The sequence below is a fragment of the Papaver somniferum genome, chromosome 7, assembly GCF_003573695.1.
Source record: "Papaver somniferum cultivar HN1 chromosome 7, ASM357369v1, whole genome shotgun sequence".
Classification (NCBI taxonomy): domain Eukaryota; kingdom Viridiplantae; phylum Streptophyta; class Magnoliopsida; order Ranunculales; family Papaveraceae; genus Papaver; species Papaver somniferum.
The window spans coordinates 187,277,760-187,290,731 of record NC_039364.1 but is presented as its reverse complement, the minus strand read 5'-3'; the positions used below and the strand labels follow the sequence as shown (position 1 = coordinate 187,290,731).

The 12,972-nt window shown below is 36.2% G+C and overlaps 2 protein-coding genes across 6 annotated transcripts; one reads left to right on the top strand and one right to left on the bottom strand.

Annotated features, from left to right (window-relative positions):
- Positions 1 to 277: 277 nt before the first annotated feature.
- On the bottom strand, positions 278 to 8,078 carry LOC113299196 (common plant regulatory factor 1-like). 4 transcript variants are annotated; one of them, XM_026548163.1, is made up of 11 exons: positions 7,864 to 8,078; positions 6,102 to 6,201; positions 5,794 to 5,847; positions 5,592 to 5,687; positions 5,280 to 5,360; positions 4,879 to 4,929; positions 4,590 to 4,693; positions 3,641 to 3,743; positions 3,128 to 3,205; positions 2,662 to 2,787; positions 278 to 743 (listed from the first exon to the last, which is right to left on the bottom strand). In XM_026548163.1, the coding sequence occupies exons 2-11, from the start codon at positions 6,162 to 6,164 to the stop codon at positions 513 to 515; spliced, it is 987 nt and encodes a 328-aa protein (XP_026403948.1). In that variant the 5' UTR covers positions 6,165 to 6,201; positions 7,864 to 8,078; the 3' UTR covers positions 278 to 512. The 4 variants fall into 4 exon arrangements, with proteins under 4 accessions (XP_026403948.1, XP_026403949.1, XP_026403950.1 ...); XM_026548164.1 differs by having other exon boundaries at positions 3,647 to 3,743; XM_026548165.1 differs by having other exon boundaries at positions 5,794 to 5,838.
- Positions 8,079 to 8,249: 171 nt separating this feature from the next.
- On the top strand, positions 8,250 to 11,246 carry LOC113299195. 2 transcript variants are annotated; one of them, XM_026548162.1, is made up of 6 exons: positions 8,250 to 8,527; positions 8,634 to 8,686; positions 8,793 to 8,957; positions 10,169 to 10,270; positions 10,584 to 10,632; positions 10,793 to 11,246. In XM_026548162.1, the coding sequence occupies exons 1-6, from the start codon at positions 8,329 to 8,331 to the stop codon at positions 10,795 to 10,797; spliced, it is 573 nt and encodes a 190-aa protein (XP_026403947.1). In that variant the 5' UTR covers positions 8,250 to 8,328; the 3' UTR covers positions 10,798 to 11,246. The 2 variants fall into 2 exon arrangements, with proteins under 2 accessions (XP_026403947.1, XP_026403946.1); XM_026548161.1 differs by lacking the exon at positions 10,584 to 10,632.
- Positions 11,247 to 12,972: the final 1,726 nt, after the last annotated feature.

Genomic DNA, 12,972 nt, shown 5'->3' with positions numbered 1-12,972 from the left:
TTTTCTGCTTTCAAGGTCCTGAATTTGACAGGTAATCTTTTTAATTTGGGTGTCGATATGACAGGATGTAACTGACGTTTAAATGCTAATAATGTTCTCTTTTTTTTATTAAATCGCCATTTTTTGTTCGGTTTTAATGGCAAGGTTTCAGTGAAGCAATTTATTCAAAATGATGCTCATTCATCAAGAAGGTTTTGACTCGCTCAAACTGTCATTTTGATGCATTACATTAGGTTTCGCTGTTTAAGGAGGAAACGACATCAAAACAAATCACTTATACCAAACTTTTTCACTTGCATCATTGCACCATCCTGTTCAAATTACAGTGAATCTCAACTTGCGCATCCCTTGCACCATGTGGAATCCAAAACTCACCACAAGTCCATTATGGTCCAACAGGATACAATTTACAGGAAGATCAACTGTAATCATTTATTGTTAATTGCTCAACTAGTTAACCCTAACTGAGTATGTAAAAAAAATAGTGGTCGTCCATCAACTGGCTTTGTTGATCAGCCAACAGCAACAGCATCAGTCCTCGGACTTGCTTCTAAAAGCTGGTGGAGATTAGCAGTGCCGGAATTTGCATTTTCGTTAGTAGAAGTTTTGCTTTCCTGATGTGGATGCATACATAGAGAACCTGAGTCGCTAACCCTAGTTAAGAAGTTCTCAGTGTTCGCGCCCTGTGCGACTTCAACCTCATTGGATGCTGCTTCCGTTGCTTGTTTGTTTTTCAGTTTTTCCTGTAAAAAGAAAACCAATTGTTTCCCTGTTAAAAAACCTTAATCATATTCGCCCAGCTCCGCTGTTCCACCACAAAAGATTTGTTGGAATTTTCGTAGTCTTCGGTATGTGATATCTATATACTTATCTAATTTTTGGCATTCTCATATTCATTTTTTAAAATTGAAAGGGCAAGTTGATGTCTGGCAAAAGTAGCGTCTTTCACAAACACTAATAGGGTGTTAGTCCTCAAGGGAGTTGGGGGTAGTTTGGTTTTTTCCTGTTAGTCGTGGGGGAGTTCAAAGGAGTCTCTCGAAATCTCTGTTAGTCGTGGGAGAGTTTAGAAGAGTCTCCCGAACTCCCTAGAAAACCCTGTTAGTCGTGGGGGAGTTTGAAAGAAACTCTCAAACTCCCTGTTAGTCGTTAAAATTAGAATGCTAGGGAATTGGTGTTTTTGGGGGAGTTCTGGGGAGTTCTAGGGAGTTTATAGTGTATTTTTTCCTCACTCCAAATCTCTCAAAAAAGTAGAGATTTCTGGAGAGTCTCTCAAACTCCCCACACTCAAAACACCAAACTCTCTCAAACTCCCCACACTCTCTTACACTCCCTCAAAATCCCCAAGATTCAAAATACATTAAACTCCCCCAAACTCACTCGTGGACTAACCCCCTGTAAGTACAATATTTTGTTTACGAAGGCTACCGCCTAACTGTTTGGTAACGAGAACCAAGGGCACAAATGCAACAGGATTTAGAATTCAGTAGCTGTATATAATATCTTAATTATAAAAATGAGAGGCAGATAAACCTTAAGAGTAGTATTGCTGAATCCAAAATTGCAATATTCATGTTGATATCGATAGTGAGATTTGCCAAAAGAATAAAACATCTTCATTTTAGATGAGCTAAATCAGAGTAGTTTGTAAATGCTAAATCTAGGTGGTTTCTTGACTCGTTTTCTTGTTTAATTTAGAAGACTACTGGCATTCAATATACATAGCACATCTTCCAAAAGTGCTGTCACATCATACAGGTACCCACTCCACCGGGTTTCTCTAGTGGACAACTTTTTCGAATCGTTCTTCTATGAAACAAATATGTGTCCCCTAAATAAATATATACTCTGATCCCCATGTCAAAGATGGAGGGATGTGTAAGAATTCTTTGTCGGAATACAAAGGTCAATACCTTTATGCATCGAGTTATTCAGTCAACAAATTTTAGGATCTCCATTCAGTTTTATATTTCAATTAGTTCCGATAGGTGAGACCCTGAACCTTTGATAGCACATGCTGTGTGATTCTGATGCAACACAAAATATGGATACCAGGTTGTTGTGATAACTTTAATAAGATTAACTATAAGGAGTATTTTATTCTTTTTAAATATCAAGGTAATTTCTAGAATTTTCTAAAAGTATCAGTTTTAGGATTTTGTTAGTTTAGAAATATCTTTTAGCTTAGTAACCAAACAATTTCATAGTTTAGGAAATTCAGGGTTGTTTAGTAACTAGTTGAATCTTCCATGTCGCCTATCATATTCTATTCATTAGATTCCCTAAACTGATGACATTGTATAATCTCGTCAGTCACAAATTTAGATAGCATGTACTCATCAAAGTTTGTTTTTAAATAGCCAAAAGAGTCTAGAAATGTAAGTTGCACAATATCAGAACACGAGATTTTTCCAGGTCAAAAACACAAGTGTGCTATCCTTAATATACCATACATTTTTAAATTTTAAGTATCTACTAGAGCATGTTTGAAACTTTGACAGTCATAAGATGTGGTCTATTACTCTAAAAGCATTACCATAGAACTAACAAACTAAAACAATTCTAGGGTTCAAAAAGAAACACTGTATAAATGAACATTGAATGGTCTGATAGACATATCACAAACAAATATGCAAGATAAGAGAGAAAAAGGAATGACAGTACCATGAGTGAAGTATTTTCTAGCCTCAGTTTCTCAGAATCCTCAGCTAACCGTCTCATTTCAGATTTGAGAGCCATATTCTCAACATTGAGGGATTCAACTTTGAGGGTGAGTTCTTCGCTCTCGGCCTAGAAGAAGAAAGTAATGCCAAATTTAAGTGAGATGCTCCAAAAATGACAACAAATGAAACACGAGATTCTCCAAAAATGACAACAGATGAAAGAGTCATAGAGTAAGGATCGCGGGTGATATGTTGGGGCTGTGGTTTTCGAGACTACACTGGCTATGTCGCAGGAGCCTTTTCAATTTCAGAGGGAGTCGCTCTATCCTAAGAATGTCTTTTAATGGCCATCTTGCAAGGAAATGAATGTGAATACTCTACAAAAATCTATATCAGCCATTAGATCATATGGTGCCAATAATCCCTATTCAACTTTTGGTCTGAAGAATTTCAAAATGTTCCAATACCTGCTTCCTCAACCTTGACCTTCTAGCAGATTCTCTGTTAGATTGTTTCCTCCTTTGCTTTTTCAACTCATGGTCATCCTGAGGAAACAAATGCAAAACGAAAAAATGGCAGTTAACCCCTGAATTAAAACAATACGACTATTTCTTTCTCACTATAAGTTGAAGTAATACGAATACAACTATTTCTTCCAATAGGTATAGATGAACAGTAGAAATTCTAGTCTTTTGAGTTTTTTCCACTCCAGATATGGATAATTTATTATCTAATACCAACTTTATCCAGCACTAATTAAGATAGCCCTCTTTTTTGTCCAATAATACCCACACCGATAACGTGTAGAACTATACAGTAAATATATGTTAAATTATGTTACCAACAAAAGTTTGCTTCTTTTAACTTTATTTACCCAAGGAGTAAGTAATTTGCATTGAAATTTTTTGTTTACTTTTCAGAATTTTCACGCAAGCTATTACAAATGATGGATCGACAAGAAAAAGCAATCTGAAAGTTACCAGTACCGGATGTTCAGAAGTCACACCATCACGATTCAGCACTGCTGGAACATGTGCAGGGTGAGTTCCGTGAGAAGGTACAACTTCTAAAGCTGTTCCTGCACTGACAGAATGTTAAATTAACCACATATAACAATATTAGCCTCTCCAGAAAACTGTCGCTTAAATAATGGAGTACGTTATCACACCTACGGAGAGTCTGTCCTTCCTCCTCCTTTTACCCAGCATTTGATTTCGCTAATCAATAAAGCATACTGTACATCAGGTTAATTTTCAGCCAATTTTTTTTTTTTTTTTAAAATGAGGTACTTTGGTGAAAATATTTTTTTTTTAACATTGCGGTGCTAATGAAATACTCCCTCCGTCCCACCATTAAGTGACCTATTTGGTTTTTAATTTTGTCCCATCGTTAAGTGACCTATATCACTAAACAAGGAGATATTTCTAAAATTACCCTTTTAATTGATTATAAGAAATATAAGAAATATGCATAATTTGATAGGCATGTTTATATTCGTTACGTAGGTGTTTTAAAATGCTTTTCAATGGTATAAAGTTTGCGAACATCCGTGGTGTAGTTGAGAAATAAATCATTTCAAAATTTCCTTAATTATTATCCATAAGGATATAATTGTAAAAAATGCTTAAAAATCTCTTTTTCCTTGCTTGCCTTAAAATTTGTGCAAACTTCAAGTAGGTCACTTAATAGTGGGACGGAGGGAGTATAAGTTAAAGAAAGAAAACGGAAAAGAATCGTCACTCCTTCTGAACTCCAGTGACTTCCATTACTAGAACTTGTGCCACATTCACCACTGACAACATGGAGACAACTAACTTGGTTATTCTCTCACACAAAAGTAAGATGCTGAATACAGCCTGATCTAAAATAGTTTTCCTAATTTTTTCAAGTAAAGACTGATGGATAGCTAATCAGTATGGATAAACACACCTCTGAGATCCTCCACCAGTATCATTAGATACTTTTTTCTTCATTCCTAGGTCCTGACTGCTTGGAAACTTAACAGGGGTTGCTATGCTCAATGGAGTTGCAACCTACACCAAAACCAAGATAGTAAGATATGCCTCAAGATACACATAGATGTTAAGCGAGTAAATCAAAAGAAGAAAGGATAACAAACATGCACAACAGAAGGAAAAAAAAAAACTTGACAGTACATGAATTTGTGTTTCTTGCAGAAAGCATGTCAAAGCAAATGACACAAGAAAAATCTCCATACCAAGGTTTCCCCTGTGGCGGGGGACAAAGGTATTCCATGACCATAAGAGCCCTGGACACAAAACGATTTGTATGTGAGTAAGATTTTATTGCATAACAGTAAGCCACACATTTCAAATAAATCTAGAGGATTCGAAATCCAGTTCCACCCAAACAGGAGTTTGCGCCATCTTTCAGGATTTTACGAGAAAATGACAACAGGATAGGTTGGAAATTTGAGATACCAGGTCAAGATGACATCTTGGGTTCTTGTAAAACAATATAAGGCCATTGCGAACACAGTTTAGAATGATAACATCACACAGGTCTATTGAAGCTCCAAAGTGAAGTAAACGAGACAAAGTTGTAATTGAAAGTAGAGTGACATACATTTTATATTTGGTATAGAGTCTAAAGACTTACAAGAGAAACTGAAGGGTGTCCATAAATGCCTCCAGATGGGTAAATAGCAGTATAGGGCGATCCATATGGTGGCATCATATGCTAGAATTAAAAAAAAAATTAAACTAACAGCCGTCCACGTTAAGAAGTCACACTTGAAAATTATCCACTTTTCTTATTTACTTTTCCCATGAGAAGTAAACAATGAAAGCAGCATCATATAAATAAATTACCACGTTAAGAGGTCAAACTCGAGATATTATCCCCTCATGTTGTATAATTTTACCATGAGAAGTAAACAATGAAAGCAACATTAGATTCTAGAGTAAATACCTGAGGTGGACCCCAAATATATGGATGAGGAGGATGACCAGTTAGCGCAGGGTTAAAATAAGGTGGTGGCACAGGGACTCCAGCTCCATAATAGGCCTGCAAAATAAGGCGGAAAGGTAAAACTCTAACAAGCTTTCGTAAATACACTGCGTAAAACTGTTCAGATTTCAGATAACCGCAAAATTTGTAAAAGCAAGATTACCTGGAGAGATGGCCAGTCAGGATAAGCAGGAATATTGTTTTGTTCCTGTCGGGTCTGTCGGGTCAGAAAGATGCACTAACAATCACATACTCAACTCAAACATCAAAAACAAGGGACATACGAATTATGTCTGTTCATGCTTATACTGAAATGCATCAAGTCTTAACTCTTTATAAATAATGCATTGGTCATTAGCAAATCCACAATAACATGGTTACACAATTCAAATTATTAATAAGCATGTCTGCGTTTTGCAGCAATTATTTAAGAAATCAGTTCACATGCACTGCAAATATTTAGGAGCTTACAAGTGCAGATGAAGATGACGATTTCTCAGATTTAGAAGGTGTTCCAGTTTCATCACTTCCCATGGTTGATCTCCAAACGGAGTACTGTTTGAATAGATTTCTAGCAATCACAAAATTCCATATCAAAAGACAATTTTTCTAAATTTTGCTGTAACCTCAAGACCAAACAATAAAGGGATATACGTCTATGAGTAAGGATAACAACAATAAGCTTGTAAGAAATATCGAGGAAGCAAATTAAGGATCATAAAAGCATCCGTTGAGAGTAATACTTTTAGTTCAAATCATATATATCAAGCGGAAAAAGAAAGGGGAGCAAAAAGAAATACTCAAGCATATAGCTCTCAACAACAGTCAACAAGATGGCAAGAACCATATTATATAGAAGGATATTCAGCAGTTAAAAGTTGAGGTCCTGCAGTTACAACTTCAGCTTTATGTTACACTTATATATGAATACTTTGCCTATCGAAGACTCAACCACACAGGAAAACGAAGTCCAACACAATGAGGTCTAATATAAATCAGAAGAAAAGAGTTTTCTGAGCAAGTAAACTAGCAAATTAAGGATTGTTCTAGCTTGGATGAAGGTTTGTTCTCTAAGTGGTTAAAATTAGGCAAACGGTCCATCCCATAAGTTGTGTAATAAATAAAAGGCAATCAAACCGGTACGAAATTCCCGGAAAAACGTACAGACCAATATAGAGCTAACAAACGTGCATTTTTCAGAAAATAGTGACATTTGTCTCTACAATAGGGATGGCAATGGGGCGGGGACCTTGAATCCCATCCCCTACCCGTTCAAAAAACCAAAACCCATCCCCTACCCGTTCCCCAGAAGAATGGGGCGGGGACGAGTATGGGGAATCCCCGTAGGGGATGGGTTTCCCATGGGTTACCATAACGTTACAATAAATATTTAAAATTTTGTAAATAATAATAATTTAAAAATAATTATAACGGTTCAAACAATGATACTAACCTAAGCAGTGCATTTTAAAATTTGAAGTTTATAATAACCAACTAAAACTGGAAAATAAAGGAAACAATTGATCCACACAATTAAGTATTACGGTTCCTTTTACTTCTTAGTTCCTTATTATTAACCATCTTCCTCCATATTAATCATCTTATCATGATCTTCTTCGGTATCTTCCAAAAAAGTTCCTCGATCAGATATAAGAGGTTACCATATGGGGTGGGGATGGGATTCCGCATCACTACTTTCGGGAATTCCCCGTACCCAGCCCCGTTTATACGGGTAAAACCCTAACCCATAGGGGCGGAACCGGGGATGGGTTTGGGTGGGGCAAATTGCCATCCCTACTCTACCAAAAAAAACGGCAGTATAAATCGGTTTACAAAGTTGGAGTCTCCAGATGTTTTTGGAGTTTAGTTTGGGTTGCGCTACTCTTGCATTATCTGTACGCGAGAATTATAAGCAGCTCATGTTTTTTTTTTCAAAATATTGGGAGACCCAAACTGACAAACCCTAAGTTTTCCTTATGCTCTCATTTTTGATAAACTAAAAAAGTTCATTTTTGGACCATAACTCAATCTAGAATCCAAATAGGAATTATACCAGCAAACATAAAATTCAAAAAAAAAAAAAACTACCGTTGATGATTTTCTATTTTTAACACAGCAATATCGATTAAGGAAAGAAAAACAAAAACACTAGAAACCAATTTTTTTTTAACAAAAATACCAACATTTACAGTCAAAATTTACAACAATTTAACTTTAATTACGAAATACTTACAATTCTTCAATTCGAAACAATAAAACCTCATCAGCGACTGTAGCAAACTCTTCGGATTCAACTCTCTTCAAATGCCAAAAACTAAGAAATCGATGCTCATTTGAAAATCCTAGTTTTAGATTATATTTTTCTTCTTGCACTACCAAGAAAAAAAAAAGTTTTTGTTCGCAGAGACGCGGAAAGAAGGAAGACGAAGAAGAAAGAGAAAGTGGGTCGCCGAGACAACAACCACATCAGCAACACGCATCCGTGTATAGACGGACACCTAAGTCAAAGGGTTTATACTTTGATATGTGAACAATGTAGGGTGTTAATTAGAATTTTATATTTAACTTTTGGGGCCTGTATATATATATAGACAGAAATTTAGTACCCAGCGAGTTTGGTCGTCAAATTTGATTCCTAGATCCTTTTATCTGTTCTGATACTCAGTTTTCTGTTTCTTGATTAATCAATCGATCGGGGATGGATTATGATTTTAGAGCAAGAACAGGACCACCATATGATGCACATAGTAACTCCATGTATAGACCAGTAACAACTACGACTAATTCATCAAATCATGGCTCTTCACTTTACCCTAGAGTTGGACCTTCTGGTAGTCATGGAGCTCTTCCTGCTCGCGCACCTTCTTTCCAGCAGAACACCTCTCCTTCTCCTTCCTGTAATTCTCACTCTCTCTATGTACCTAGCAATTTTATATATCATGTTTTTGTTTTTTAGGTTTTTGTAAAAATACTGAATTTTTATAATTGGGGATGATTTTTCAGCAGGAATGGGGATTAGGGTTGCAATTAAACCAGAACACAGAATAACTCCACCTGTAAGTTTGTTGCTAGTTGAAATTCGTGATTTAATCTGGAAAACGTAAATCGATTAACATGCATTCTATCTTTTGAGTTTTTCAAGATGAATCTTTTAATTTGCAGCCTCAGTTGTCGCCGGCTGTTGGAGAAATTCCACGGAGCACTTTTCAGTTTGATTTTGATTTTGAGAAGAAAGTTCTTGCGGAGGCAGACAAGGATGGCCAAAACTGGACAGGGTTTGCTCAGGAAAACCTTCCATCTAGAACTACAGAATCAACTTCTTCTGTGGTATGTGGAATTTTATCACGGTTTTCTTTATGTTTTTCCATGAGTTATCGCACTTGCACAATTGGTAAAATTCTGAGCTTTCTTATAAGATAACACCGTATAGCGCCCCCTGGTGTTGTGCATCCTGCCATTTGATAGATATGAATACTAAGAAGTAGAGAGCCTCATGACTAACCTGCTTATATCTTTAACTAGATAGGTAGCGAAACACACGTATGGCTCTCTGCCTTTTTAGGAGAGTCTATGTTTGGCAGATACCTATGTATTACACCACTTTCTTGACCAAGTTAATATATATACCAGAAACTTTTAACTTAGGTTTTAGGAGGAAAACAGATTATATAATTACGTAATGTGTTTTCATATTCCCAAGGACAAATCAGGTATATATATCTTGTATAGTTCAACCTAAAGAGTCTGGTAAGGTCTCCATAGTTTGATTTATCCTTAAGGGAATGTCGAATAACATAAAGATATTATAGTTCTTGCAGCCTTAGCCTTTTCTGCCCCAATCTTCACCCACGCTTAATATTGGTTCTCTTAGCCTTCTGATTGATTGAGGGGTATTTTTTAGTTCCCTCTTGAGATTGATAGTAAATGAAACAAACTAAAACTTGGTAGAGATTTTAAATCCACACAACAGATATAGATCTAAGACGGTAGACTATTTGTAGTATGGACCCGGTTTCCTTACTTTGGGTATGAATCCCCTCCTATGTCGGTCCGGATATTAGGTAGTCTCCAATCAATTTAGACGGCCAAACTTAGGAACAAATGAGCTTATGAACTATTCATTAGGTAATGTGATAATCAAAAGTTTGAATACCCTCCTGTTTTGATTTTAGTTAGGATACCCCTTTCTAAAATGCAACTTTGGATCTAGTAACACCGCTGTTTTTTTCCAAGTATGTGACAATGGAAGTCCTTTGAGATGCTAACTCTTCTTCTTAGCGCACCTTGTACTAATTCAACGGATTGAGATGTTCTTTGTATTGATTGGAGACCAAACACAATTAAGGAAGTCAACCCAACAAGAAATTGAAATGCTAAGCAGGTCAAAAAAATAAACAGTAAATAAAAGGAGATCATAACAACTAATAACTACAGAAATTGACACCAATTTTAATTAAGAACTGTTAAAAGTGTTTAGACAATAAACAACAGAGATAGAGAATGATTGTTTATGTTTTCTGGTGTTGTTGTTGTTGTAGGGCTCTGTCACAGACCCAGTGGTGAGTAAATACATTGCTTCGGGACTAAGTCGAGAGGCTGTGCCGTTTGCAGTTGCAAATTTTGGAGATAATCCCACCAAGGTAACCAGCCTTTGATGTCTTTAAAATATCCTCGTTCCAAACTTTTATACAAATTTATTAGAGGTATTGTGTTATTTCATTTTGTTTTTTGTTATTAGTCTTTCGTGTGCCACGACCAATTTTTTTTTTTTATATATAACCTTCAGAATCATGTGGGTTGTTATATTCAGGGTGGTTTTATATGTCTAGTTTTGTGCATCCACTTCTGACATGTATAATTCAGATTTGAAACTGGCAACGGGGAATTGGTTGGTTTGCAAGATAACCATTATTCTATTTCCATTACTTATTTCAAGAACAATTTCTGTTACAGTTTAAAAGAATAACCAGTACTCGTCCTTGGTTTAGTTCACCGTGTCAGGGTGAGTGAGAAACATTTTATTTGTTGTTTTGTGGCGCGTGGCTCATTTTCATATTTTACTACTGGATCTGCCAAACATCTTTCTTGTTCAGTTTCTATTTCATGTGCCATGCAACTGCGTAGCGTAACGCTGAACTTTGGATGGATGTGCTTGTCCCCAGGTTAGGGAATTCGTTAACGGCTACAATCTTCTCAGAGAAATGGGATTCCCTTCAAACAGTGTGGCTGAAGCCTTAGGCATGTATGATAATGATACAGACAAGGCACTGGCTCATTTCCTCAACAGCTCATCATAGTGAGGGATATACCCACAATCAGATGAGATTATTCAGTATGATATGCTTGGTTGTTACTTATTAGCTACATTAGTACTGTTATATTCTGTTTAATCGTATTTGTGAAGTTTGTTCGACTCTACCTTTGCTGGCTAACTATATATGAATGTAAATAGATGTTGTCACTTAAGTGATAAACTGATGATTGCTGGCATTACGTCAGTAAGTGCCCTATATTTGGAGCAATACCGTCTTACAGCAAGACACTACAAATCCATTGTAATAGTTGAAGTGGGAAGATTCGTTTCTTTCTTCTTTTAGATGCACATTTCCATTCAAATAAAGACTTCTTTTGATCATGGGAAATTATTCTCAGGTCTTAAATAGTCACAGAGCGTGAAAGGACTAGATATTATCATTTAGCCCTATTCCTATGCACACGCCAAACAAAAAAGTTGTTTGGCATACTAGGTGGCATGGCAAACCATTTGTGCCACTATGGGAAAATCACGAAGCGACCGAGTTTCTAGTGAACGCTATTGACAATAGCGCTAGCGTTATAATTAATAACGCCAATGTTCGACTTTCTAACGCCTATAAATACCGCAACTTGTTTATCTATTCTTCACACTTCCATTCCCAACTTTTCTCTACTCTTATGTTCTTTTCGCTAAGAAATTATCCTTCGGTTTACTTCTTAAACAAATATGGCGAGTGAGAAAAGAAAAAGAAACAGGAAAGTCAAAGGATCTACTAGTACCCCTGACAGTAGATTAAGCTTTGTTGTGCATAAAAATTATGAGTTTGAAAATGTTAGACAAGTAGCCGGTGATGGTGTGTTCTCTAATCACATATCTGACCATCCAGAGTGAGTTAATTCAGTATATCTAAGAGGTAGATGGTCTGAGTTACGTACGATTTTTCAGTTACTTCCCCCTATTGTTCAAGAGAGAGTCCGAAGATATCCTTGGCGACATTTATATCATATACAACCTAGAAACCACATGACTCAAAGAGTTTAAGTTATATTAGAACGATGGTGGAAGACTACAAACACGTTCTTTTTCAAAGACTTTGAATGCGGTTGGTCAGTTTTTTCTAGTAATTAAATTTTTAGATTATGTATTTTGTTCTATAAAATTCAAGAAACTCTAATTATGAATAATTGTTGTTAATAGGAGTTACACCGATAGATTTGTACATGTTAACCGGAATTCCATGTGCTGGAAACTTACTTCCATTTAACAAACTAAATTGGTTACCATAAGACAATGGAAACAGAGACTCCCTTTATACTCAAATGAAGTAGAAGGAAATGATTCATATAGACAAATAAAAGTGCATGGGTTAAAAGTTGCTGGGTTGAAAAGTTTTTTGAAACGTTATGCTAATAAAATGGATGAGAACAGGTTAGAAAATAATCAATATTTCTTCCCTCACCATTATGGGGAGCTCGAACGTCTGTTTGTATTGTAGACACTATGCCAATGTCTATTCCAAATGCTAACTCAGTGGTGTTAATTGGTTTCTCGAAGCATTAGAAGATTTAGAGAAAGCACCAACATATGATTGGGGGTCTCCAATTTTATCAGAGATTTACATACCCTCGGTGATTGCTCGACGTATGTAAAAGATAGTTTTAATGCTTTTTGGGAGTGCTGGAGGTAAGAACCAATATTTTTCACACTATTTGTTTGTTATTTTCACATGAAAATTTAGTAACCAATAATGTTATTATTTTCAGTATTGGTGGTATACATATTTCCGTGTTTCAGAACCTTCTCTTAAGAATCACACCTATGTTTTTCCGATCGTACTGAAGTACGATTCCGAGAATTGGCAACCAGAACAGATTGACGATGGTCAAAATACTGTTATTGTTCATAAGATTTAGCCGTTGTAGAGAACAAGACTTAACCTTGTTTCCCAGCCGTATGAAGCAATCCCTGAGTTCGAAGAAGAACAAGCTCAGAGAATGGTACATCTAAGCCTTACAAGGATCGTGTTATACAACCCTATTTCTGAAAAGGGTGTTTGTTATTATGGTGAAAGACAACTTCTTCAGT

Bases quoted from the DNA above. Each gene is read 5' to 3' on its own strand.
- LOC113299195 (XM_026548161.1), top strand. From the start codon at position 8,329: ATGGATTATGATTTTAGAGCAAGAACAGGACCACCATATGATGCACAT. The intron at 8,958-10,168 runs GTATGTGGAATT...TTGTTGTTGTAG, and splicing joins CAGAATCAACTTCTTCTGTG to GGCTCTGTCACAGACCCAGT. The intron at 10,271-10,792 runs GTAACCAGCCTT...GCTTGTCCCCAG, and splicing joins TTGGAGATAATCCCACCAAG to GTTAGGGAATTCGTTAACGG.
- LOC113299196 (XM_026548163.1), bottom strand. From the start codon at position 6,164: ATGGGAAGTGATGAAACTGGAACACCTTCTAAATCTGAGAAATCGTCA. The intron at 5,361-5,591 runs GTATTTACTCTA...TTTTAATTCTAG, and splicing joins ATATTTGGGGTCCACCTCAG to CATATGATGCCACCATATGG. The intron at 4,694-4,878 runs GTATGGAGATTT...GTTTTGGTGTAG, and splicing joins CCGCCACAGGGGAAACCTTG to GTTGCAACTCCATTGAGCAT.